This window comes from Dendronephthya gigantea, unplaced genomic scaffold, assembly GCF_004324835.1.
Source record: "Dendronephthya gigantea isolate DGI-Jeju-01 unplaced genomic scaffold, DenGig_1.0 000026F, whole genome shotgun sequence".
Lineage (NCBI taxonomy): Eukaryota > Metazoa > Cnidaria > Anthozoa > Malacalcyonacea > Nephtheidae > Dendronephthya > Dendronephthya gigantea.
The window spans coordinates 1,655,365-1,681,763 of record NW_021163036.1 but is presented as its reverse complement, the minus strand read 5'-3'; the positions used below and the strand labels follow the sequence as shown (position 1 = coordinate 1,681,763).

General features: G+C 37.2%; 7 protein-coding genes across 8 annotated transcripts; 3 read left to right on the top strand and 4 right to left on the bottom strand.

The window, feature by feature from the left end:
- Positions 1-468: 468 nt before the first annotated feature.
- On the bottom strand, positions 469-3,768 carry LOC114523037 (ATPase family AAA domain-containing protein 1-like). The gene is made up of 13 exons (XM_028543846.1): positions 3,521-3,768; positions 2,958-2,999; positions 2,698-2,805; positions 2,535-2,604; positions 2,379-2,447; positions 2,171-2,259; positions 2,057-2,099; positions 1,858-1,938; positions 1,476-1,591; positions 1,345-1,395; positions 1,139-1,214; positions 993-1,044; positions 469-624 (listed from the first exon to the last, which is right to left on the bottom strand). Exons 1-13 carry the CDS (start codon positions 3,665-3,667, stop codon positions 486-488), a joined length of 1,083 nt encoding a protein of 360 aa, XP_028399647.1. The 5' UTR covers positions 3,668-3,768; the 3' UTR covers positions 469-485.
- A 317-nt stretch (positions 3,769-4,085) lies between these two features.
- Positions 4,086-5,490, top strand: LOC114523117 (40S ribosomal protein S14). Its single transcript, XM_028543960.1, has 5 exons — positions 4,086-4,162; positions 4,315-4,464; positions 4,739-4,793; positions 5,111-5,217; positions 5,301-5,490. The coding sequence occupies exons 2-5, from the start codon at positions 4,316-4,318 to the stop codon at positions 5,443-5,445; spliced, it is 456 nt and encodes a 151-aa protein (XP_028399761.1). The 5' UTR covers positions 4,086-4,162; position 4,315; the 3' UTR covers positions 5,446-5,490.
- A 485-nt stretch (positions 5,491-5,975) lies between these two features.
- LOC114523112 (proliferating cell nuclear antigen-like) lies at positions 5,976-8,212 on the top strand. Its single transcript, XM_028543954.1, has 9 exons — positions 5,976-6,018; positions 6,597-6,864; positions 6,999-7,096; positions 7,206-7,273; positions 7,347-7,431; positions 7,550-7,659; positions 7,732-7,855; positions 7,920-7,956; positions 8,158-8,212. Exons 2-9 carry the CDS (start codon positions 6,644-6,646, stop codon positions 8,207-8,209), a joined length of 795 nt encoding a protein of 264 aa, XP_028399755.1. The 5' UTR covers positions 5,976-6,018; positions 6,597-6,643; the 3' UTR covers positions 8,210-8,212.
- Positions 8,213-8,488: 276 nt separating this feature from the next.
- LOC114523111 (phosphatidate cytidylyltransferase 1-like) lies at positions 8,489-12,553 on the bottom strand. The gene is made up of 16 exons (XM_028543953.1): positions 12,268-12,553; positions 11,742-11,782; positions 11,571-11,667; positions 11,211-11,308; positions 10,997-11,075; positions 10,851-10,914; positions 10,691-10,749; positions 10,501-10,583; positions 10,380-10,435; positions 10,254-10,285; positions 10,094-10,162; positions 9,947-9,994; positions 9,742-9,846; positions 9,474-9,608; positions 9,185-9,288; positions 8,489-9,084 (listed from the first exon to the last, which is right to left on the bottom strand). Exons 1-16 carry the CDS (start codon positions 12,403-12,405, stop codon positions 8,967-8,969), a joined length of 1,326 nt encoding a protein of 441 aa, XP_028399754.1. The 5' UTR covers positions 12,406-12,553; the 3' UTR covers positions 8,489-8,966.
- A 338-nt stretch (positions 12,554-12,891) lies between these two features.
- On the top strand, positions 12,892-16,654 carry LOC114523164 (DNA-directed RNA polymerase III subunit RPC4-like). The gene is made up of 14 exons (XM_028544026.1): positions 12,892-13,060; positions 13,276-13,297; positions 13,467-13,524; positions 13,627-13,670; positions 13,763-13,784; positions 14,008-14,143; positions 14,229-14,304; positions 14,377-14,437; positions 14,691-14,814; positions 14,898-15,019; positions 15,479-15,562; positions 15,647-15,729; positions 15,842-15,902; positions 16,042-16,654. Exons 1-14 carry the CDS (start codon positions 13,018-13,020, stop codon positions 16,165-16,167), a joined length of 1,062 nt encoding a protein of 353 aa, XP_028399827.1. The 5' UTR covers positions 12,892-13,017; the 3' UTR covers positions 16,168-16,654.
- A 63-nt stretch (positions 16,655-16,717) lies between these two features.
- Positions 16,718-21,445, bottom strand: LOC114523163. Of its 2 annotated transcripts, none has more exons than XM_028544024.1 (11): positions 21,339-21,445; positions 21,198-21,255; positions 21,066-21,098; positions 20,754-20,899; positions 20,036-20,299; positions 19,269-19,445; positions 18,858-19,045; positions 18,246-18,480; positions 17,901-18,018; positions 17,431-17,763; positions 16,718-16,976 (listed from the first exon to the last, which is right to left on the bottom strand). In XM_028544024.1, exons 2-11 carry the CDS (start codon positions 21,249-21,251, stop codon positions 16,785-16,787), a joined length of 1,740 nt encoding a protein of 579 aa, XP_028399825.1. In that variant the 5' UTR covers positions 21,252-21,255; positions 21,339-21,445; the 3' UTR covers positions 16,718-16,784. The 2 variants fall into 2 exon arrangements, with proteins under 2 accessions (XP_028399825.1, XP_028399826.1); XM_028544025.1 differs by having other exon boundaries at positions 21,198-21,259; positions 21,345-21,445.
- A 102-nt stretch (positions 21,446-21,547) lies between these two features.
- Positions 21,548-26,372, bottom strand: LOC114523162. Its single transcript, XM_028544022.1, has 8 exons — positions 26,285-26,372; positions 25,897-25,944; positions 25,540-25,709; positions 24,935-25,176; positions 24,141-24,535; positions 23,472-23,790; positions 22,713-23,024; positions 21,548-22,249 (listed from the first exon to the last, which is right to left on the bottom strand). Exons 2-8 carry the CDS (start codon positions 25,939-25,941, stop codon positions 21,963-21,965), a joined length of 1,770 nt encoding a protein of 589 aa, XP_028399823.1. The 5' UTR covers positions 25,942-25,944; positions 26,285-26,372; the 3' UTR covers positions 21,548-21,962.
- Positions 26,373-26,399: the final 27 nt, after the last annotated feature.

Sequence of the window (26,399 nt, the reverse complement as noted above, 5' to 3'; positions counted from 1 at the left end):
AAACAAAATTCAACATAAAGTTCATGTTTCTAAGACTTAACTTAAGGTATATTATATATTATCCCTGTCAGAACACTGTCTATTGTCACCATAGTCTCCTCGTTCAATGTAGCTTGTTATATTATCAAAATGGTAGTAACTGACTCAGCATTTATGACACCAGTGAGTAAAAATCTTATCGTAGCAACAATCGATAAAGAAATGGTCTGGAAACAAGCCTAAGGTATTGGTTCATTTTGCTCATGTTTATATGCAACTTTTAAATGGTGAACACGATGGGTTTTCTGAATAACGAAGTAATCTTTCTAATGGTGTTACCTCGCTAATCCCTCCGAAATATCAAGTATGAAAAGTTTCAAAAGATTTGGGTCTTCTTAACATCAAAACCTTAGCTAGAAACACCGAAGCTTGCTAGATTTTCAGACCATGTCTTGTGACCATTCCGTGTAATAAAGCTAATATAAGTTTTTATAATTATAGGAAAGCTACTTCTGTGCTTCAGTTCGAGATTTATGATGAACAAAAAGTGGTTTGCACTTCTCGATAGCTGCTTCCATGTCTTTCGTATTAATGTTTCTGATAGTCACTTCATCCAGTTTTTCTAGATTTGCATAGTCTTCATCGCTATAAATAAAGTACAACGTCAATGACCAGGCGTCACAGACTCGCAATGTACACCGAGGCATAGGTTAGTCAACCTCTATTGTGACATGTTGAAAATGAAACTATAAACTCTTTCATTTTCCCTTTCAGTATGCAAGGCTTTATCAAGAGTATGAGGAGTGAAAATTATAATGATTTTCACATTCAATTCGGCATTTGCCGCAATGGTAATAGCGAAACTCGCTAGTGGATTGGAAAAGCCAGTATATATTACAAGCGAATATTACAAGCTTCTAAAGTAGTATAGATCTGGCGAAAAGCCAAAGACGTTTTCATTAATGACGGTATGGGGACGTGTAAATATTTTATCCTTGTACAGTTGTACTTACCACTCAAAACCTGATAAATACTCTCTGACACAGCCTATTGCGGCGCTTCGACCTGTTTAAGTACAAAACGAACCTTAGTACACGGCTAGCTTGTAGAGCATTGACGAAAGAAAACCGAGAACTCGGATTCTTGTTGATCAACTTACATAATTCTTTTATATCACTCCCAGAACAACCTTCCGTTAGAGATGCAATATGGCCGTAATCAAAATCTTCCTCCACCTGGACGATTGAAAAATGTGAGATACTGCAAGTTGCATTTGTGGACCTTGCACTAACTAAACGTATAACGGTATAAGCTCAAAGTCTCAAAACAGGCTCTAAAATTTTACTACCAAACTGTCTCACTGACCCTTTCGTTTGCAAGAATGATCTTTAGAATTGATTCTCTTTGCTTTCCGTCCTAGAAATACGATCAAGGAAAATTGGACTGTAGTTAGATAGAGTTTTGAATGATAATAATCTGATGTTTCGCACACTCACAGGCAGACCAACATGAAATGCAGCAACCATTCTTCTTAGAATTGCTGTGTCTACATCCTCTGGTCTATTAGTAGCACCCATTATCATCACCTGACAATCCTCCTCTGTTTGAAGACCTGCCAGGGAAATTGATGATTGAGAAAATATTAAACTTGCTCACAGCCAATGTCATAGAAAGTTGAGTCACTTGAGTGTGTAGTGGATAGTGGAGTTCATGTTAAACATGACAGCCTAACATTTAAGGTTTCAACAAAGCCATTCAGATGTGAAAGTTACAGGTTCATCTAGGGTCTGCAAATTCATGGTAAGAATTTTTTTGCCTAAACATCTCTGGCTGCATTTTAGTGTAAGGCAAGGCTAATGTAGCAATGACTGAACATACCATCCCACATGTTCATAAACTGTGCTTTCACCATTGCAGTGACCTCATGGTCGTGAAGGGAACGACTTCTCAGGAATGAATCTGAAAAATCAAGAAACAAGCAATTAGAAATGGTAGGATTTTGTGATAAAGATGATTGCTAATTAGTTAAACATTGCTATGGATGGTTGCAACTTTATTTTCACTGCCATTTACATACCAATTTCATCTATAAACACTATACAAGGAGCCAATTTTCTTGCCTATATGAAATATATCAAATGGTGATGAAATCTCTGACATTGCATGAACATCAACCCTCCTCAGTACTTACCAGTGAGAAAAGAGCTGCAGCTAACTTCTGCGATTCGCCATACCATTTGTCATGCAGAGTAGACACTTGGACATTTATGAAACGACAACCTTGAAAGAAACAACGTTTTTATTGCAAAAAAATGCACTCAAGCTAGCTCCCTGATTATACATCATTTCATTTCTCTCATAGTTTCTAAAATTTACATGGTTTTAGGTAAATTAATCACCTGCATTTCTTGCTGTGGCCTTAGCAACCATTGTTTTCCCACAACCCGGAGGTCCATATAATAAAACCCCTATACAACAAAGAATACAATCTTAAAAAACATTGTCTTTTAATAAAATTGCCAAAACTCACAACAAATTTGCATTGAAAGTGAAACCTTTTGGGGCAGAGAGAAGATGTGACTTCTTAAATAGAGACCTTTGCCTCATTGGCAAAATAACTGTCTCCTATATTGAGAGATAAAATGAAAGAATTAGCAAAACAAGCGGTAAAAAAACTGCCACAGAACAGACTTCACGTTAATATGTTTCCTCATAAACCTTTAAATCCTTGATTAGGGAATCCAGACCACCAATGTCTTTCCAACTGACAGGAATTGTCAATGGATCTATAACTGTTGATGCTAATGATAACTCATGATCTGTTAACTGAAATGAATGAAAGAAAGGAATCAATATCTACATGCAGATCACCCTCAAACATTAATGGGAAAATGTGGAAGAATTCGAGGTGATATATCATATCACCTAATATCCTCTGTAGTACATTGATCAAAGTGTCAGTTATGATAGTTGCTTACCCGAATCCCTTTCAAACCAATCTTTTGTAACAACTGATCAGCCTATTGGAAACAAAAAACAGACATGACTACAGACATGACTGCAGTCATAGACTGTCACAGCAGGTGACTGCATGGTAATATAAAGTGAGTCTAATAGTATGTATAATGATATTTCCTATAATAAATATGGTCTAAATTATAAAGTAAGCAGGTTCGAAGAAAATGATGTGTTACTGATGGTTTTAATACCATTTGGGGGTGAGAAATGAGGCAGTTTACAAAAGCTCTCTTTTTTAGACTGTTGTACATTGTACAAAGGTTATACTATAGCAATTTGTGGCTTATATGACTATCAGAATGAGTCTTACAAGCCAGACCTTGCTCTGAACCATTTATACAACAACATTCACTATAATTCACATCTTCATCATCTATTGTCTACTACATTGTACACGTATAATTAAGACAACATTTTTGTTTACCATTCCCATACACAGAAGCATTACCACTCAAACTTTCTTCGCTAAAGTTCTTACAAACCAATAAACTACTTCTAACATAAATTTGACCGATATCTCTACCTCTTTTTGTGTCAATTGTCCTGGTCGTTTTCTCGTTGAATCTAAACTGTCAATTACAAGTTTCATTCCATAATAGATTATCACGCTGACGAGACCCAACTGTAGAAATGTGGCGAGTTTCCTCACGTTTATATGTATCGTTGGCATTTCAAATATATTTATTAAATCCTTTTCGATATTATATGTTTATACTTTGTAGAAAAGAGAATAGATTAAAACTATTTCGTCACCCAGAGGAGGAAATATGGACTCAATTCAAAGGTTGAAATTACGTTGCGTCATAAATGACTCATAATGACTTTCGTAAATCATAATTTAATAAATTAAAATCGAAAGCACTTGGAATTTCAGGTAATCAATTACCTATGGTTTGGGGAACATAATTTCAAGCACAACTTTCAAGTACGTAAAAAAGGCTGTGATTCCGGTATTCAGAACTGAAATTCTCAGAATTTTGGAATCGAAAAATGTGCTCTTTTTAGACAAAATATTCCCAGAAAAAAAAACTCAGGAGATCCACAATATTCCATATTACATGAATTATTATGCTTCTGGTCGCTCTTGTCACCAGTCTTCGCACGTTTCCGAATTTTAAATCTTCCTTTTCGATGTTGTTTTCCTTCGTTCTTTATAAGATTTGAGGTACGGTTTAAAATCCATTCCATCCTAGCTCTGTCTTTAAATATTCCCCCTCACTATCGCCACACATAGTAAAAGTATATCTCTCCTTTCCCCTGAGTGGTCTATATCGTAAATTTACAATATTTTAGCAATGTTTTTTCTCATTTCATTAGCATGGCTCCCAGAAAAGGAAAGGCTCCTAAAGAGGAGGCACAAATTACGCTTGGACCACAAGTTACGGAAGGAGAAAATGTGTTTGGTGTAGCGCATATTTTTGCGTCTTTCAATGATACATTTGTTCATGTTACCGATCTCTCTGGAAAGTAAGATTATTAATGATTTTGTGAAGATATGTGTCTTTTTCTGTATTATTCAATATCAATGACAAAAATTTATTATTTTACTTTTATGACCGTTACCCTGAAAAACATCATCCTCTTTAAAAAATCCTTAAATTAAATAACAACCCATATTTTTGATCAACGTTGATACCGTGACCATGTAGAAGCACCACTGCTTGTGATCACCATTTGTCATGACCACCATTTGTCATGATCACCATCCACTATCTCAACTAATCAGGCTGCTTTCTTCCAGAGAAACAATTGTTCGTGTTACAGGAGGTATGAAGGTCAAGGCTGATCGTGATGAGGTGACCTAAATTTTTATGTTTAATTTCTGTAATATGTAGTTTTTCGATTATGAATCAAACTTGGTTAACTACCATAAAAGGCACATGCTTCCAGCCTCTGTAGGTGCATAAATCTTAAACCTACTTCCTTGCATGTTATAAAACCCCACTTTTAATGGTGATCAAGTTAAGTTCATGTGTTACCACATCAGGCAAACATGAAAAAAGCTGACCAACTCAGAACCAATCAGCATCAGCCTTTTATGCAAGAGATGAGATGGGGCAAATATGTAACCAATATCTATTCTTAAAGATTAATCTTATTAAATGTATTTCAGGCATCACCTTATGCAGCTATGTTAGCAGCCCAAGATGTTGCTCAGAGATGTAAGGATATTGGTATTACTGCTCTGCACATCAAGCTCAGAGCTACTGGTGGAAACAGGTAATAATATGCCCGAATTGGGAAGATATTTTACATACATTCTAATGTTTGAACAATTTTATTAACTTTCCAACATTTCATAGAACCAAGACCCCTGGACCTGGTGCCCAGTCGGCTCTTAGGGCTCTGGCAAGATCCGGAATGAAGATTGGTAGAATTGAGGATGTGACTCCAATTCCCTCAGACAGCACCAGACGCAAGGGTGGTCGTCGTGGAAGACGTTTGTAAATTTGAGCATGACTATCATTTTCAATAAAGGGTACCAAATCTCAATGTACAAGTTGGTTTGATTTTGTTTTTTATGAATTATTCCAAGGCCCTCATAAAATAGTGTACAAGGGTGAAAATAAGAATGGCAAGTTTCTGAATCTGAAAAGCAACAGCTATATTATTGTGATCAATACCAAGTGGCAATTTGCATTTGGCTGTGCATGGACTGGGGTGAATAGTGCTATCGCCTGAGGAAAAAATATTGGAAATCAAATCTGGCATATTTTAACTTATTGGCGTCTTTGCAACACTAACATGGGCTTTTGATCACGAGGTGTGATACTCCAGTTAAAAATAGCCTCTGAATATAATGCGTTCAGTAATTTGTCGTTCTTTCGTTCTTGTTCAAACTTGTCTGGAATCACGTGACCTCAAATTCCTTATTTGCTAATTCAGAAAAGTTAACGCGCGCGAGCCCGCGTGAATTTCACCCACGTGATTGAAACTGACGAATAAGAACGTTCGTAATTTTGGCGCGTAATGTACACATTTTTGCCGCCAAACGCCATAAGGTGCACATTCGCGAGGAAGGTAAGATGGATATTTTATTTTTGCATTTTTTTTACTTAAGTCATTGTAGATTTTAGGCAATCTGTTTCTATATTTGTAGATAAATAACTGAAAGATTGTAAAGTGTTTGAAAATGTATAATTTTGGGATGATACACACTATATTTCTGTCCGAGATTACTTGAATTTCAATGACGAAATGATGGTGATCTTGTTGATAAAAAGGAAAATAGTATTTTGATGCAATATAAATCTGAAATAAGAGAGAAATATTGACATTGATGAGCACTTTTTACGGTCTAGTTCATAAGAAATGGGAACTAATCGCTGGCAATTGCTTTTAATGCGAATTCAACCTTATAAACCAGCATGATAGACTTCGTGAGGCAATGTCATTTTTTTTTACTATCGATGTTTAATACTAGGTTTAATACGCTCTCAAGTTTAGCTGTACTGGTATTAATCTGCAGCAAGAACAGTTAAAACTATACCTAACAACATCTGTGCAACTTGGAAGATTAGAAATCAGGCAAAAATGTGAGAGGACATTCATTTTGAGTGAAATATTTAATAACTAAGGATGGATACTCTGCCTTGTAGGTGATATAACATAATCTGAAAAACAAAACTCCAGCTCTCCAAGAACCATGTTTGAAGCACGTCTTGTACAAGGTAGTCTTTTGAAGAAGGTGCTGGATGCGATAAAGGACCTTGTCACTGAGGCAAACTGGGACTGTTCCAACAATGGAATGTCAATGCAAGCAATGGACAGTGCTCATGTCAGCTTGTGTTTTATCGACCTCAACGCCGATGGTTTTGATCCATTCCGATGTGACAGAAATCTGACACTGGGTCTGAATATTGGAAAGTAAGAATACCTATTGTTTTCAAAGATGTCTCACCTGATACTTGTAATAAGCCAAGGCTGCTATTTCTTTCTAAAATCTGATTTGTTAACCTTAAAACAACCTTGAAATACAGCTGTCTTTCTATCTATTATAGCCTTTCAAAGATCATGAAATGTGCAAGCAATGATGATGTGGTCACAATCCGAGCGGAGGACAATGCTGATGCTGTTAATTTAATTTTCGAAAGCCCAAGTATGAAATGTTCTCTATTATATAAAATGTGTTAATTAAACTAACATTTGCCCAAACAACTTACTCTTTATTTTACAGCAATTAATTTGTGCCTTTACATTTTTAACAGACCAGGAAAAGGTGTCTGAATATAGTATGAAACTAATGGATATTGATGCAGAAACACTTGGAATTCCTGTAAGTTAAAGTTCTGGTGTTTGGATATGAACACAAATAAGTTCAATAACATTTATCTATGTTTTGTATGCAGGAAACAGAATACTCATCCATCGTAAAAATGCCATCTGCAGAACTACAGAGAATATGCCGAGATCTCAGCCAAATTGGTGATTCTGGTTAGTTGGCAAATTCAGAATGATCCCAACTTTAGAGTTGAAAAACGTCCTTTATCAGAAGAGAATATTGACCTTACATGAACCATATTAATTAACAATGGCTGTTTTTGTGTTTTAGTTACAATAACATGCACAAAGGAAGGTGTAACATTTTCATGCAGTGGGGATCTTGGAAGTGGAAAGATTAATCTAAAACAGAATTCCAGCATTGACAATGAAGATGATCAAGTAAGCTTGCTATTACATCAAGATATTTGTGTTTCAAAAAGAGATAACATACTGATTTTTCAACCACTTCAGGTATCCATTGAACTTCACGAAGCCTGCAGTCTTACCTTCGCATCTCGTTATCTGAACTTTTTTACCAAAGCAACCCCATTATCAACAACTGTCACCTTGTCACTAAAGGCTGAAGTACCATTAGGTAAGAAAGTCTGTCCTTTTGTGTGTGACTTTTCAGACAATAACTCTCTCTTTTCATTTTGTAGTCGTGGAATATAAAGTTGGTGACATTGGTTCAATAAAGTGAGTGTGTAATATTTCTTCACTTCAAATGTGTGAAAATGTGTTAGTCCATGTTTTAGTTTTAAAATTAGTCCATGGTCTACAAGAGGGAAAATGTAAGGGGAAATGTTCGCCTAACTGAGATATCCATTGTACCCATACAACACTGTTGGTGATTTCACAGAGCTATAGGGAGTTAAGAAATATTCTGATCCATTTTAGATTCTACCTTGCACCTAAGATTGATGATGAAGAGGTTGAAAATACACAATAAAAGAAAAAAAAACATTCACAAACAACAGAAGTTACATCCCTGCATGATCTCTCCTTTCGTTATCATCTCTTGGTCAAATTGGCCTTTGGCTACCATTCTGACCATCCAAGCTATTGCCTTTTAATGTATTATAAATTTTATGTTCAGCATGATGTAAATTATAAAATGAAAAATAATCCTGTAATATGTTAAATATTAAAGTTTGGGAATACACTGGTTTTGTCCATTTAAGTTTTGACGGTAAAAAATGTGTACTAAACATGACAGCTGGAGATGTTCTTGTGATAAATTTAATACAGTATTACAGTAAAATAACAAAACCTTGCATTAAATAATTTTCGTATGTTCTATTCTAATAATTCTGAGTGCATATTGTTCTTGGCAACAAGATTTAAGTTAGTTAAAAGTTAAATTAAAGTTATTGCACATATATTCTTGTTATTCTCAGGTCATTAAGTAGTCTATTATCTTGTAATTATCTTGGATTCTCTATCTTGGATCTTTAAGATGATTTACATCTCAATGGTAACAGCCTAACTTCAAGTTCAAATTTTCCTAAATTCATTTAAATCTTCAATCAAGAAATATTGAAGCATATTACAGAATAGATGGGGGGACATCCTGAGTTTTCCTGGAGTTCTGGATGCCCTGAAAAAATCTTACTCAAAATGGAACTAGGTATGATCATAAAACTTAACTCAAAAAAATAAATTACACGAGTTACTTCTATAATACAGAGTGATATAAATAAAATAGATCATTGTCCTAGCATTTTAGATTGTGTGAGCTCCTCTTGAAGCTTTTTAAACAACAACAGTTGTTGCTCTGGCGAAAGGGACATGATCTGACGAAGGATTTTCCCAGGATTTGGAGCTCTGAAACAAAAACAAGATGAATAAGGTATCTTTGAAGGTACGATTCCTTCCAGGCAGAGCATTTTAGCATATAAATGTGGAATGAGGTGAAGGCCTTTACCTTATGAGTGTGAAATGATAGACGTAGGTGAATGTTCCCATCAGTAACTGACAATCAAATCTATCCATCAATCCACCATGTCCAGGAATTGTATCACCAAAGTCCTGAAATACACCAAGCACTAAGACTAAGTAGATATTTGTTCACGAGTGGCACTCAAGCCAGGCTTGCTTGTGGCAGGCTGATACTGAGAACCTCCTAAGGATCATCACCAGTGATACAAATGATTTGAAGAAGGTTTATGGTTTTTGAATTGCATATGAATAAATTCTCCTTGAGATTGGATTACCTTCACTTTGAAAGCACGTTTGAAGCCACTTGCAAAGAAACCACCAAATGGAGCGATTAAAGATGAAAATAAAGCCAAGAAGAAAGCGTGAATTTGCATTGGATACATCCAAATGACTGCCTCCTGGAAACCAAACTATACAGAAAAAACTCAATATTTATGTCTCAATTCTCAAATTGTTAATTATATTAGCAATATATTTGTTTGCAAGGTCTTCAACTCTGGATGTGAGTTCATTGCTGAATGCCGGAGCATTTTCTAAACCTACCATTTGTGAAGGATAATGAAGGAATGCAGGGAGCGGATATTTGGTGAGTTGATAGAGAGGTGCTGGCGAACATGAGGCGAGGAACGTTTTACTCTCGCTGTTGTACTGTGAGAAAATAATGAGATGTTAGTGTTGACTACACTCTATGTTAGGTCCAAAGTCTAACTGAAGATGACAGACAGTTTTGCTGTTGATTCTAATTTACCTCAACTGGACAAGTAAAGTAGTCAAAGTGACACATTATGTACACACCCTAAAATAAGGGTAAGTTGATTGGTTGATGTTAAAACTAACTGAAATGCAGGTTATATTTAAATAAAAAACAGCAACAATATCTGACCGCAATACTTACAACAAACGAATACACAATTGTCATGACTCCACCACCTATGAAACCTTCCCATGTTTTCTTCGGTGACAACTAGAAAAACAATGATATCTTCTATTTTAAATACAAAATAAACTAACATCACCAGTACTTAACTTGCCAAAGTAACCAAATGTTCTCACACCTTTATTAATGGTGTTTTTCCGAAGAAAAATCCTGTAAAAAAAGTACAATTATATGGTCAAAGCTTACTGAATCAATCATAATAACCAGTTATAAAACTTCTTTATGAAAGTGAAAAAACTCTTACCAAAAATATAAGCCCAGATATCATTACAGATAACCAATGAGACTGGTAGGAAGAACCTACAAATAAAGCAGTACTGTTAATTTTATATCTTGTTTTCATCCTGGGTGAAAAGTATTCTCACCATATCATTCCTTCAAACAATGTCTGTATGACAAGATGCGACTGAGTGACGATAACTAAAAGGGTGATATGGGTCCAACCAAACTAAACACGATAAAAAAAGCGTTGGAGATATTTTAAGTGGGTCTGTATAGCAAGAAGTGTTTGAAAATGATAGAGGTACGACTTCTGAGTATAGTTTAAGCACTAACCAATGCAAATTGTTTCTTATAGAAGTCCTTTTTAAGGCTGTTCACAAATAACATTATTCCTACAGGCATGATGGAGGAAATACAGTTAGAAATTCAGGTGTAATTAACTGTATAGTTATAATAGTATATAAAATTACAGGTGATTTTGCATGGCACCCACCAATACAATATAATCCATATGAGATCAGCCGGTGATATTGAATAAGATATTGCAGAAGAATATGCTACAATGAAGACAAGTCATTATGTTTTAGTGAGTTTGAATCTTTAACCTGAGTATGAAATTTATCGCAAAGATAAACCCACCTCGTGAGTAAGCAAGCCTTGGAAGTACTCTGAAATACTTTCACCATAAAAGAAATAATTGCTACAAAGTAAGAAGTACCTAAAAAATAAAGTTAGATTAGTTTAGGTTTTCTTCTGTAGTAACACTGGATCAATAAGAGATGATCCTTACTGGACCTCTAGAAAGAACAATTTAGAACTGATAGAGCTATCCAGTATAAATAAACGTATTTACCAGCTCAATGTACGGAACCAAGGAAGACTCAAACTCTGGTATTTCTTGTGACCAATTGAGATGATTTCATGAAAGCATTTGATTTGAATCAACTGGATCTGGTATAGTAAATATGGTTAAGCTGGCTCATGATAGTTTACCTAAAGTGGGTCTATTCATTTTGATTTAACCAACACATTGCTCTTAAGGTGGCTCTTAGAGGATTACACAACTCATATAGTCGACCAGATTTATGCATCCTCTTATCATCTTAAAGTGGCTCTGATCAATAATGTAGTAAAAATAAATCATATTAAGGTAGCTACTTGGAGTTTTTGCCTAAGTTTTTCAAACTCTAAAATTTCAATAAACTAAACCTACCAAAATGATCAAGGCTAAAGGACCAAGATATAGAATAAAAAGAAAGGCTATTATCATCAACCATGTAAATATGGTTCTGATCCACCAATTTCTCCATCTAAAAAAAATTTGATATATTGGTTACCAAGACTGTTCAACATCACCAATGAATGAGAAATGTGAAATCAATACCTTGGATTTAACGTAGCCAGGAGTTCTTTGCTGTCAGCTTGCTAAAGTACAGTAATATAACACCTTGCACTTAGAAGTGTCAATCTATTTAATCCTCAGTATAAATGAACTGCCTGCTCAGAATGAGGCATAGATATTGGTTTATGGAATAGCTGGCAGGTTGAGGGAATAATAACATCAAAGCAGTATAAATCACATGATACTATTTCACAACACTTCGTTGCAACTTGACCTCAACATTGCAAGTTCCCAGAATAAACCCATTGCAAGATTAACAACGATCAATCAGATGAATTAGAAAAAAACGATGGCATAAACGTAAACATAGACAGATGGCAAGGGTGTGTTTCAACTACACAACAATGCTTGAAACACATCCATATTACCGATCAAATCTTAAGTACACATCTTTAAGATCAACAAAAACACCAATCTTAAAGTCTTACAACCGCAATTCAAAAATCATTCGAGCACATAAATCTCATAAGTTAAGACAGTTTAATCTAAAAAATACACAAGTGGCTACCTCGATAGGCTTTGATTCGTCTACAATATTCAAAGAAGCTTGCTCGCTGCCTTTGGACTCCACTTTTTCGCTAGTTTGATTCTGACCGATGTCTTTTTGGCGTCTTCTAGCCGTTTGCAAACTCTCGTTGTTTGACATGAAGTTCTCCAAGTTCAAGGTGCCGTGAGCTCACGCCGATAAAAAATACAAAAAAGGACAGTGCACTAAGTCTTAAGCAGCGTATAGTATATTCAAAATACAAATATCAAGCGAGATTAAAATTTATAATATGCAATTTTTGCATTCAAAATGCAAATGATCTTTTTACACCCTTCCGTGGCCTGACCTGGGAGAATAGGGCAAAGTCTGTAACCCGGGGGGTTTAGACTTATCTTTAGCCATCTTCAGCAGCAGCATTAGCCAGAAACTGGGAAACTTATTTTCGATTTTTGGGAAAGCTATCATTTTTAGCTTTTTCCTATGAGGTAAGAACGATGGTTTCTGCTTTAAAATAAGCTGTTTTCCTCTTTCTTCTTAGCATTCCCTCCACTTTAATAAGAACAGGCAAATGTACTTTCCCCCCCCTGAGTTTATCCGGCGTCTAAATTCGATGATTTTCCTGCGCAAATTTTCAAAATGGTGGCGCACGATGAGTGGGATTTGTACGAATGAACAAATATCTAGAAATTTAAGTGTTTAGCCAGATTATACCAGAGTTGGATCAATGAATAATGCGTAAAAATCCAAGTGCTTTATTGTAAAATAATAAAAATGGCCGAAAAGACGCCCGATGCAAAGAAACAGCCTAGAGCAGGTAAGACCATATAGTGATATTACTGATATAGACTATGAGATATTTTTTGTCGAGAAAACACGTCATAACATTTTGTTTCATGTACTTTAGTTTTTTATATAATTATATATTTAACTTCAGAATTTACAAGTTTAGAAACAGAGCATATAATCTGCTGTTAACATTTTACTGATTCTAAATAATTGTTATTTTATCTTTTCCATTATTGACAACAGGATTGGCCGTCAAAAGAGGAAGGTCAGTGTCCAAATTTTCTATGTTATTCATTCGTTATTTTATACTGTAAATAATAGGACTAAGGTGCTTAATGGTGATCATTCATTGCTTGTCATGTAGCTCAGAAACCTGCCTGGTACAACCGTAGGTACCACTACAAAGCTTGTATTTTTATTTTAAATATTTTTAGAGGCCGTCTTCAGTCATTGAGATCACCACGAGACCTAACACTCGGAGGTTCAACCAAGGTCCTAGATACCATCTAATCTACTTTTTGTCCTACATTAGTGATTAAGGCACATTCTTGAAGCATTCATGCATTGATAAAAGTTTTTTGTTCTCATCCATAGAGAACATATGCACCTACAATACCAGTAAGACGGATCAAGGAAGAGTAAGTTGATGACTTTAAGAAAGACTTAAGAAAGTATAGATTGTTATGTGTTTCATAGCAGAATAATATCAATGATATTTTTCTATTTTTAGACCGAAAGATACCCCTTCAGAGGTAAAGTAACCACTAAACATTTTCTTCATCTTCGATAGACCTAATCTATCCCCATAATCCCCATTTCTAAAGAGGCCTTTTTTTTCAACTCTATCAACTATCAATCCCCTCCTTACAAACCCATCTCAAATTCGTATCACTCTTTATGAAGCTTTCATCTCTAGTCTTCTCCTTACCTGAATAATAAAGTGGTGCAAAATATGTGTATGTGGTTTTCTGACAGCAAAAACCCAATCATGGAGGAGGCCAGACCAGACAGAGAGGGAGAGGAAGAGATCGAGGAAGAGGGCGAGGGCGTGGTCAGCCTAATATCATCCAATCAAAATCCATCTTTTCCGAAGGTCTGGTGCCCAAGACAGGTGTGTTGATTGCTACTTACTTCTTCTTCTTTGCATCAAGCAAGCTACTCACTCACCTAATTTTTCATGTTCTCAAATTTTTCAGCCTCTGTTCCCAGTAGAGCGCCCAGTTATCGAGAAGGTGGTGGATTTGCAGAAAGTACAAAAAGTGAAAGACCCAAGTGAGTTTGAGAACACCTCTGGACATACGAAGAAATTAAATTGAAATTGACGGGCATAACATTTTTTTCTAGAGCTGAAAAAAATTTTGAAGTTGAAGACCCAAATAAGATATTACAAATGATTGACAGTGATGTGAGTTTAGTTTGATGTTTGATATCATTTGATATACAACTTCAATCCTGAATGGTAGCTAGAATACTCTTAGTTATTGGTTGCTTTCAATAGACACTTTCCGAATTTGTTCTTGGGCAATGAAAACCATCCCACTAACAATAGATTACGTTGTTTTGTGTGAACTCAAGCAAATTTCAGAAGTGTTTATTGCCTCTTGTTAATGGCATCTGGTCAAATCAGTTTGTGCTCATCACTTGTGGTCTAATCACAGGGCGAAATGGATATTGATGAAGCTCAACTGGCATGTGGGATATTACCCATGCATATACCTTTAGCTTACCATGATCGCTTCGTAGAAGAGGTTGTAAATGATGAAGATATCTCATCAGTTAAAGGTATGAAATATGTGGTCTCTGGTCAGAGTTAGGATCAATTGCTTTGATTTCCAGTTCATGGAAAGATTTCTTATTGTATATAGTTGAGCCAATGGAAACAGATGAGAAGAAACCTTTTGTGAGGCCATCAAACAAAGGTTCTAAGAAGAAAACCAAGGAAGATCAGCCAATGACATGTGAACGTTTGTTGACTGGTAACGATAAGGTTAGGATAAACTTTGATGAATGGGGTGATCATCCCTCCACTCTCCAATAACACCCTCTCTAATCACCCCTCCTCTCTCCAATAACACCCTCTCTAATCATCTTTCCTCTCTCCAATAACACCCTCTCTAATCACCCCTCCTCTCTCCAATAACACCCTCTCTAATCATCTTTCCTCTCTCCAATAACACCCTCTCTAATCACCCCTCCTCTCTCCAATAACACCCTCTCTAATCATCTTTCCTCTCTCCAATAACACCCTCTCTAATCACCCCTCCTCTCTCCAATAACACCCTCTCTAATCATCTTTCCTCTCTCCAATAAAAACCTCTCTAATCACCCCCCCTCCCTCCAATTACACCCTATCTAATCGTGCCTCCTTTCTCCAATAACACCCTCTCTAATCATCCCTCATCTCTAGATGTATATGGAAATAATACCGTATTAAATTCTTTTGCAGAAAAAGAAAGACCAAATGTTATTCTTTCAATTTCCTGACTCGCTTCCAACGAAGGTATTGGAGAATGAGGAAGAAGGCTCTAAGGTATAGACATTAAATGGGGCCAAAATATCAATACACGCCTTATCCAATTCATCAGATCAAATTCCTGTCTTTTGTCTTTCGTAGGAGAAAAACAAATCGCTGAAACTGCAAGATATCTCCGAAGGTTACATTGGTAAAATACAAGTCCTGAAGTCAGGAAAAACTAGGTTTGTGTTGTGTCTAATGTCTGGTATGAGAGTTGCTTCTACAAAGAACGTTAGCTCATCATAGCAATCTTGTACACGCGTCCAGCCATTAAACTGTTATTCCATTTTTCAGGTTAATTTTGGGCGGGGTTGCTTTGGACGTTTCGATGGGAACACCTTGCAACTTTTTACAGGTATGTTTACAAAGAAAAATAGTTTAGAACTGATAGAGCTATACAGTCTAAAAGAAAGCTAAACTAAGCTCTTAAACGGAGTAACACTACAAGTCAATAATAATTGAATAACAATATTTTCCCCTCGAATATTCTTCAGGATATTGTATCGATTCACCCCGAAGAAGAATCGAGGTCAATGATGACATTGTGCCACGTAAAACAACGTCTTGTGTGTACGCCTGACTTTGAGGAATTACTTAAACAGAATTCTGATGTCACATAGACATGACACATCCTGCTTTATATTTCTGGGAATGAGATTAAAATGGACGCGAGTTGAAATTTCGTTTATAAACGAAGTTGATTATACGGATATATTTAAAGCAATAAACATTCCGGATGACCGGTTCATATGGTGGTGTGGGATACCCCAAGTGGAAATCTCCCTGAATAACCCCAGTCAACCGTCATTGTCGCTTATTCGGGTTGAAACTCCAGTTTACATAGAATACACTGAACGAGTTTCTCTCAGATTGTGGAACCTGGTGTAGGATCCAGTCAACTCTCATATGCATTGTTCTCGTATCATTTTATTATATCTTAACAAGATTATTACATCAAGTTCTTTATCCCGTCTGGACGCGGGCTCTGTCCCGTCCGACGCGGGCTCATACGGACGGAAAAGCCAATATGTGGTGTTCTCACTATTCGTCATTAACATCAGGCAAAAACCAAAATCAACCGACCAAATTCACATGTGTTAATGTACCTAAACTAGAAAATGCCTATCCTGCCATGATTTTAATATTTATAGTTTTCTTTTTAACCTTCTTATCGGTGCAGTTAGATTCAGTTCATTCTGGTCCTGCGTTCCAGTTTATCCTATACGGCTCAGTCGGTTTATACTTTATTCTGGTAGGCCATGTATGTAAACAGGCGTCTGTTATATTTTCTGATTTCATTTTGAATCTGGTCCAAGCAGTTATGAAACCTCATATCACCGCTGTAAAATCTCACTGATAAAGGGCATCCGAATATGCCCCTGAATGCTTTGAAGTTATCTATTTCACTTTTTGGCAACTCGTCTAAACCCTGAAATGAACAACAACAAAAAAGATATTTGGGATTTCTGTCGAAACGATTCTTTGGGAAGAGAGTTTTGCGCGAGAGTTGCTTTCCCACGTTTTATTGATACTTACGGTAATGTCGAGTCATCTCAGTTTTTCTTATACCTCTGTGCGTACTATTTTTCAATCAGCTTTCGTGCAACTCTTGTTCTCGTTTATTAATCATGGCATTAGGGTTGATTTCCTGCGTTTGATGTTACGCGTGGCAATATCCAGTCAACTCTCATCCAACTTTTTTAACCAAAATGTAGATAAAACTCTGGTCTGAGCTATTTTTCGTCAGCTATTTCTCTACTCTGGGAGAGTTCCAGTGCTTCAATCATGCAACAATTTATGAGCTTGAAGCAATCTCACTATCCTAGCAATGTGGTACGCACACTGACTATCATAACATTAAGTCTCGTATCTAACGCACTAACCATTCTTTTTGCACGAACATACCAGCCCCAGACAATCTTCGCAGTGTCATCCAACGTAGCCAAGTCATCTTTGAAACTATTTCCCTCGACTCTATCTGGAAGTAATTTGCGTATTCTTTTCATTGAAGCCAGCGTCCTTGCGAGGTATTTTGACATCTTTGGTAAACATTGTGCCACTAGTAATCCTCTTTTCTCGCATTCCCGTTTGAATTCTTTCACTGAGTCAGCCCAGTTTTCCAACATTGAGGCCCACACGTCAACTATCGTCACAAGCGTAGGCTTTCCCATTTTCCTTCCAAATACATGACGTACTGTGCCTGTAGTATGGTAAACCTGCAAATCAGAAATTGCTGTGAATGTGATGGTAGTGCACTACAACTCTTCAATACAGACTTTACGTTCGTAAAAAATATGATGTAGTTCTGGCGAGCAAACAGAAAGTGTGATGGGGTTTATCTGTTATAGATTACCTCAGCACCATATATTGTTGCCATGGAATGCTCCACCATGGAATTTGCAACAACATCAGTTCTTCCAGTATTTTCAACAACACCCTGAATCATGCTTCTGGCCATGTCTTGTTCGTATCTGAAGTATGAAAATCAAATTTACAATGTTTCGTATCGGAAAACTGTTCTTCCTAGAGGTCCAGTAAGGATCATTTCTTATTGATCCAGTGGAGGAAACCTAAACTAAACTAACTTTATTTATACTGGATAGCTCTATCAGTTCTAAACTGTTCTTCCTAGAGGTCCAGTAAGGATCATCTCTTATTAGTGTACTACTAACCCACCAATTCGCTCTTCCAGACCCACCTAAAACTTATATCCGAATTCTGAGTCGAGCTGATACCAGCGACTTTCTCTTCGATGGTGTTAAATAACTTAACATTATCGTTGAAGATTTTATCTAAATTGTCCTTCGTTTCCCGGGAGCGCAACTCAGCCTGGTCCATCACCAAATCGTTGTAATATTTGGGTAAATAATTTCGCATCTTTCTTATGGCGGTCACAATTTCCTCCAGTTTGAAATTATTTTTATCTCTGAGTTCTTAAAGAAGAAAATAATAGATTTTAACCCGTATTTTATTTACACAACGAAAATAACCCTGGTCCTATTATTATGCCCGGCTTTTCGACTTATTTGCCGTGGATGTGGGTTCAAATTCCTTGTGTGTGTTCACATTTCAAGATGTGTATGATGCTCTAGCTAAAGTTCGTAGACTAACTACGGCTTTCAGCGCGAAGAAACGAAGGTAAATTGGAGTCAAAACATCGAAGAACGATGCTTTAATAAACAATGTCAAACGTTTGCTGTTTTATCCGAGAACATGGCTAGAAGCAATGTCGTTTGGTTTCCACAACTGCGAAGCTCCGTTTTTCCTGCCCGTTTTCAAAAATATGCCCATGCATGATATGCATACTAACTCGTAAGTGTCTGTGTTTGTGGAGGAGGCATGTTTCGAACAACATCTGGTAATGCATATTCCAAGGTGAAAGCGAAAATGTTAGCTCCGAATACTTCTTCTGATGATTTGCCAAATCCAGGTACAAATTTATCTGCTCCGAGTGGCTCCAGAAAGAATTGATTGAATCGTGCAGCCAATGAACCTGACCTTGATTAAAAAGAGAAAGGTTTAGATAATTGATAGAGCTATATCTAATGTAACTAACGTTTAGGTTTCTCCTGTTGTAATACTAGATGAATACGAGCATTCCTTAAAGAGGTCATTCTTGTTGGACCTGTAATTCCCTTGTGTAACAAAAGTTTGTTTAGGTTTCCTCGTGAACTGATTTACAATACAAGTGAAGTTATTACTTATTATCAGTGATACCAACCTCGTTCCCATGAGAGCAATATCGAAGTCTGATGTGCAAGTTATTGGATGTAATGGAACAACAAAACATTCGTGTTCAGTGGGGTTCTCTAGTGTTTTGCTTACTGGGTCGTATTTACATGGACCAAACTTCCGATCAGAAAATAGGATATTAAGCACGTATACCACATAATGATACCTGCAACACATAATTCTTGGTCAGTAAAGTTTACAGTCTCGTCCACTCTAATTTGAGTCCTTCTTACTGGCATATTTTCTTGTACAGACATCTCCGTTGCTCAGCTTTCTAGTTCAGGCACCGTGCTGTTTAAGACTGTCACCTTCATCCCCAAAACCTGCATTGTTTCCAGTCAGGAAAATTATCCTCCATATCGTATCGTATAGGTCAGAGAAGTTTCTTTTATTCGTGGGTTCTCAACCAAAATTATTTGTCTTAGAGCTTTTTACACGTTCGCATGTAAAAGTTTAAAATAATTTAAATGATACTTATGAAATCGACGATTGAACAGATGCATAGGGTTGGTTCATGATTTGGTGTGTTTTTCATGCAACAACTTAAAAAGTTTTAAGCTTTTACGTGCTTGTACCTGCGTGCAAAAAACGTGACAATGGAAAACAGTCCTTAAGCACAAAGGAAACCATACTGTTCAATCCGGCCGGTCCGGAGGATAATTTTCCCGACTGTAAAGCAGCCTTCATACAGACACGGCGATTTAACACGAAAAGAGAAACACACACATGCACACACGACTATAATTTACTTCTGACCTTGCTGCAATGATGTGAAGTAAATGCGGACAGGATCCTTCTTGGCGTAAGGTTTTTAACTCCAAGAGCATGTTCCAATCATTATTTCTTACGAAAAATCGTTCAACCCTCTTTGCTGCGTCGGTGAAATAACTGGTGAATTGTGCTTCATAGTTAGGAAGGCTGATCCATTTGTCACCCGAGGATGCTTTCTTGTAACAGTAGACTTCAGAGATGCATTTTTTAAAAAACTCGATATCTTTTCTATTGTTGTTCAAAGATAAGCTAAAAAAATGTTAAATAAAGTTCTGATTTGTGAACACATTTGATTTTTGTTATACATACTATTTTACATGCATCTCGTATATCCATCTCATCTCTTATTGATCCAGTGTTAGTACAGGAGGAAACCTAAACTAAACTAACTTACTGGATAGCTCTATCAGTTCTAAACTGTTCTTCCTAGAGGTCCAGTAAGGATCATCTCTCATTGATCCAGTGTTACTACAGGAGGAAACCTAAACTAAACTAAACTAAAACTATAACTAAACTAACTAAAACTAAACTAACTTTATTTATATTTGATAACTCTATCAATTCTAAACTGTTCTTCCTAGAGGTCCAGTAAGGATCATCTCTTATTCATCAAGTGTTACTACAGGAGGAAACCTGAACTAAACTAACTTCATTTATACTGGATAAATCTATCCAGTCATGTACACCAGGATCAGTGTTCTACCTCTTAGCCATAGATGTGCACTCTGGTTTCCATCCACAGTCATTATATTCCATGTTTTTCTGCGTATCTGCGACAGGCAATTGTTCATTTGTTTTCATCTTCATTTGATCCACCTCCTTACTTGGCGTAGTTTTTATTGTATTTTCCTATGTTGGAACGAAATTCGTTCAATATATCAATGTTTTTCAAAACACAAAAAGTGAACTTCACAGATGATGCAAGTAAAACAGATGATGCATGTAAAACACATCAAAACGGATCGGCGCGTTTTCGCATCCCATACGGCTAACAAATTTTGATCAAAGAACTTACCATATTATCGTCCTGCAGATTTACTAGTTTTACCTGAGAACAAGAAAATTGCTAACTGTGAAAGCAGGTATACCCTAAGTTCTAACTTTGAACTTTTCTGTGGATTGTAATGTGAAGATAAAAATGATTTACCATATTGACGATCAACCATATCGTTATCTCAAAAAGGTTCCTTTTATTCCACATATTCTTTAAAACAGAAGATCGACGAAAAGAATCGACATCAAAGTTGAAATCATCATGTGTTTAAGCGTGGTTCAAAGTGTGACTTACCTTAAACTGACTTGCTAATATAAGATCAAATTCTTTTTTTAATAAGCACGAACTTCAAACGGCATTTTAATTCATTATAATGCTTCCTAATTCATAAACTCTGTCTTGTCTCTTTACCCAGGAAATGGCAAAGATTTTAACGTTTTAAAATATATGGTCACAAGCATGTTTTAAAAACATTATTGTACTAACCACAGTAAACAATTAACGCATGGACTGTTTATATATAATAGTAAATAAAACTAACTTTACTGGTAAGCAGCTACGTTAAAAAAGTTCTTCAAATTTTGTAGTTTGGAATAAAAAATCTAAGAGGACTGTAAAAGACAGATCAGAGGTTATTTACGGTGCTTTTAATGCAAGAGGATCTTTAGGGATACTGTTTCTCTGAAGACGCTATAGCTAGATTGAGAGTTGGACTCGCTGTCCAACGCTCAAACTCATTAAGTGGGAGATCTGAATCACCTCATAACGTTTCAATGTGCGATTTCCACCCAAATATAGGGGAGTTTTTGCCTTAAATCTTTCACATTGATCGGTAATAAAGGCATTTCTAGGTCACAGTCAATGAGTGTGAGTAAGAGTGAGTTTTAAACCCTGACGTTCGTGTCTATTATCGTCCAATCATACAGGATCGCTAGCTATAAGCTGTGCAAAAAGATTTCTGTTATATTTTCTGATGCAGCCATGAATTATGTTCATGCATTCGCGAGACAGTTGAGCTGTTTTTGACTGTCCAGTGCATTGTACGCCCTGAATAAAGGCATCTAAACTTGTGGTACCAGCAGCTAAACCTGGCAACCTGTCAGTGCTCGGAATGCCATTCAGGCCTTTTCGTTTCACGTTTGTGAACCAATGTGACATGATGCTCCTTATTCCAGTTTTCTGAGGATTGTCCACGACTTGGAGACCTACGACAGATATTTATAATCAGATGTACGTGCGTTTTCCTCGTATATTGGGTACGTACAGTGGATATATTAGGAACTATGCGGTACAATACTGTGGGCTTCGGTGCAATGCTGTGGCATGGTCTGTAGTGTGTTTCGGTGTTGTGAGGTGACGGCCTCGCATTACTGTTGGATGGGGTGCAGTCAGTGGGGTGGGGTGATGTTCAGTGGTGTGCATGCAGGGCAGTGTAGTGGGTGTAGTTTGGTGCGTTGCAGTATAGTAGAGTTCCTTGCAGTGTACTGGGGGTGGTGTGCATGCAGGGCAGTGTGGTGGGGGGGGGGTTAGTGCCTGGCAGTGTAGTGGGGGTGATGTGCATGCAAGGCAGTGTGGTGGGTGTCGTTTGGTGCCTTGCAGCGTAGTGTGGTGATCTACAGACACGGGTACTAGGATGATGGGGTTGCAGTGTATTTTAACACATCTCACCTGCTTGCAGTGTTGGCGGTAGTTTACTATAGGCTGAAAACATTGCATCATACATTCTCCAAAGATATTTCGACATTTTCGGCAAGCATATGGTGATCGGAGCACTTTTCCCCTCACACTCTCTATTATATTCTTTGTTTGCATCTGCCCAATTTTCCAACATTGACACCCAGTTATCGTTGATTGTGATTTTGTTAAAAACATCAGCTCTGGCCATTTGTGTCCAGCCAACCACATGTCGAATCGCTCCTCTTGTATGATAACCTCCAGGATTGTACATTAATGCCATCACCATTTCATTTAACACATTACCTGCAACGAGAGAGTTGTCGCAATATCACCAACACCTTCCATCATTTTTCATCACCTATTATTCTCAACAACCTCCATCATCTCCCACTACCTATCACCCTCCATCATTCCTTATGACCTTCAAACAACCCCATCACCTTTCGTTATCCTTCATCGCCTTCCGTCTTTCTTATTTAAATTCCATGATTTCCATCGCCTTCAATCACCCTCCATCTCCTTCCATCATCCTCCATCTTCCTCTATTCCTTACCATCATACTCCATCCTCTTTTACCATCCTCCATCACCTTCAACCGTCATCCACCATCACTTCCATCATCGTCTATCCCCTACCATCATACTCCATCCTCTTTCATTCATCCTCCATTACCTTCAATCGTCACTCCCATCTCCCCATCCTCTTCCATCATCTTTCACACCATCCTTTATTATTATAACTTCTACTTACGTGCAAGCTCATCAGTAAGGTATAACTCAATTTTGCCAGCAATCTGACTGTATGCCATTTCCAACTGACGACGAGAACTGATAGTTTTATAATCACGTAGTTGCTTCAAACCAGCCAGCGCTTCCTGCATGCTTTCAAACCTACTCCTCCAAGTATGAAACTTTCCCTTCAGGTCGTTCTTTGTATCAGGTCTGGTGTTAAACTCACCAGCGTCGCTCAATAACTCGTTTTGATAACTCGGATTGTACGTTTTCATTTTGGCAATGGCTGTGACCGTTTCTTGAACGATAAGGTTCAAATCCGCATTAAAAGCGTTTACCTGAAGATGAGATGAAATATGGTGATGAAGGTCGGAATGATACGAGGCAGAAACAACAATCAACAGAGTGTAGCGTGGACCGGGTACCCTGCATGAATTTGGGCAGGGGGGGCGAGGGTAATTTAGAAGCATTGGGCACCATCCCTGTCAGAGAAAATAAAGATTTAGTGACACCCCCCGAATTACATGGGACTTCAACATTTCCAATATATGGTTTCTCGAATCACTGACGGGGGGAGGAACTGCATCCTCTCCTTACACCCCCCCCCTCCCTCCTTAGCTACGCCCCTGAGTCAATCAAGGTAAAAGAAATTGGGTGTAATGAATATCAATAATATTTCTATACGAACTTGGTTTCTAAACTGCCCTGTGACACCTTTAAATGCCTGTGGCATGGCATATTCCAACGTAAAAGCGTAAACATTTGTGTCAAAAAGGTCTTCCGATGCCTTCGCAAATCCAGGAATCTCTGTATCCGTTCCGACTGATTGAGTAAAAAATTTATTGAACTGCGACGCGACTGTTCCCGATCTTTTCCCAATCAAGGCGACATCGTGGTCTGACGTGCACGTCACATGACTGAGAGGTGTTATGAAACATACTCCGTTACTAGGAACAGTGTAATCTCCTGAAGGGTGTTTTACACATGGTCCGAAAGTCAAGTCTTCCATATTGACTTTATTTAAGACATAAATCACGTACAGATATCTGGCTGCTATCACGGACAACAAGTTCAGGCATTTTCCTAAATTATATTATCAGAAACATGTTGAGAGTATGATGAGGGTATGATAAGAGTATGATGAGGGTATAACGAGGGTATGATGAGGGTATGATGAGAGTATGATGAGGATATGATGAGGGTATGATGAGAGTATGATGAGGATATGATGAGGGTATGATGAGGGTATGATGAGGATATGATGAGGGTATGATGAGGTATGATGAGGAATGATGAGGTATGATGAGAGTATGATGAGGATATGATGAGGGTATGATGAGAGTACGATGAGGATATGATGAGGGTATGATGAGAGTATAATGAGGATATGATGAGGGTATGATGAGGGTATGATGAGGATATGATGAGGGTATGATACAGTATGATGAGGGTATGGTGAGGATAGTAAGTTTATAGTTATACCTGTAGCCACATCACGAAATTTAGCATCGACCAGGGTATTTGACCATGAATTGTAACGGACGAAAAATAACTGGGCACGCTTCGCCATCGCTCTGAAATAATTAGTACCAATAACATCTTTAAAGTCCGGGAATTCCGTCCAGATGTCTTCTGTTGGGTGTTTCTTATAACAGTAGAAATCGACGATGCATGTTTTGAAAAAGTCTAGGTCTTCTTTGACGTCATCTGCCGCTGCTGTAGCACTAATGAAGAGACGATAAATGTGGATATTCATACAAACACAATGTCCATTTCTGCCGTCATTATAATCGGTCATCATCGTCTGACTTCACCAACGGCCTCAACTTCACACAAGAAAACTTGAAACTGAACTATCGACATTTCGACCTATTTTGAAAAGTCGGTTTTCTAAACCTAGTACTATAATCCCTGATTTTGCAATAAGATCGAAATATCACGAAATCATAGTCGTCTTGTTTTAATGTTTTAGTCCGTATTTTGGATTTCAAGATGCTAATCTTTTGTTATGCCGTTTTCGGGCTTTTCGAGATCACACGTAGATAGTTCAGTCTACCATACAGATATACTGCAATGATTTCATATACCTTATCGCGGATTGCAAACACTGCTGTACATTTACACTCGCAGATGAACATGTTCGTTTAAAGAAACCATCTTGAAGTGTTTCCGTCGTAGGAAATCTTCTAACTGGAAAAGACAGTTCATTTCCAATTGTTATTTCCGGAGAAACCACAGCAGCGATCGCCACTCGAAGCTAAAAAGAAGTGTAAATCGTGTGTACGTTTCAAACTTCCCTTCCTCCAGCAAAAATTCTGGAAAAAGCTTCGCACGCAATTACATAAATAAGCCAAATTGAAATACAACAAATATTTTCGTACTAAGTAGTTCTTATCTATTCTGTACAACAATAGATTTAACAGAAGAAGTAGAGTTGTACTTACAATCTGTCCAAACAAGAAGGTCAAAGATGACAGAAGTGCCCGCATTACCTACAGAAGATGCTATTCAATCACAATCGTTCTTCATTTCAGAGATGTATATTCATGCTTTGTCGTTTGTCCAGTGATAAACGGTTAAGCTATCTTCCTAGTTTTTATAAAGGCGAAATTACCGAAGTATACGTTACTATATAACTTGAAAAAGTATCCTTGAATTAGGTAACTTGCAAACTGGTTGGGTACGTTTTGAAACGAGGAAACTATAATTGGTCTGTATAGTATCAGACTTTGGTTTCGAAGGTGCAAGGTATGATGAACTATAATTACCTTTCACAACAACCTCACGACGGTTAAGGAAATATCACGAGATATTTAAGATAATTTTACTCACCTAAACAATTTTACCTGACTTGCTGCAGAATTTGTTAGAAAACGAGGAAACAATTTTAGTCTGTTTGTTTCAAAATAAAAACAATGTGCAACAAGGCAAAAAGGAGGTTTCTTTT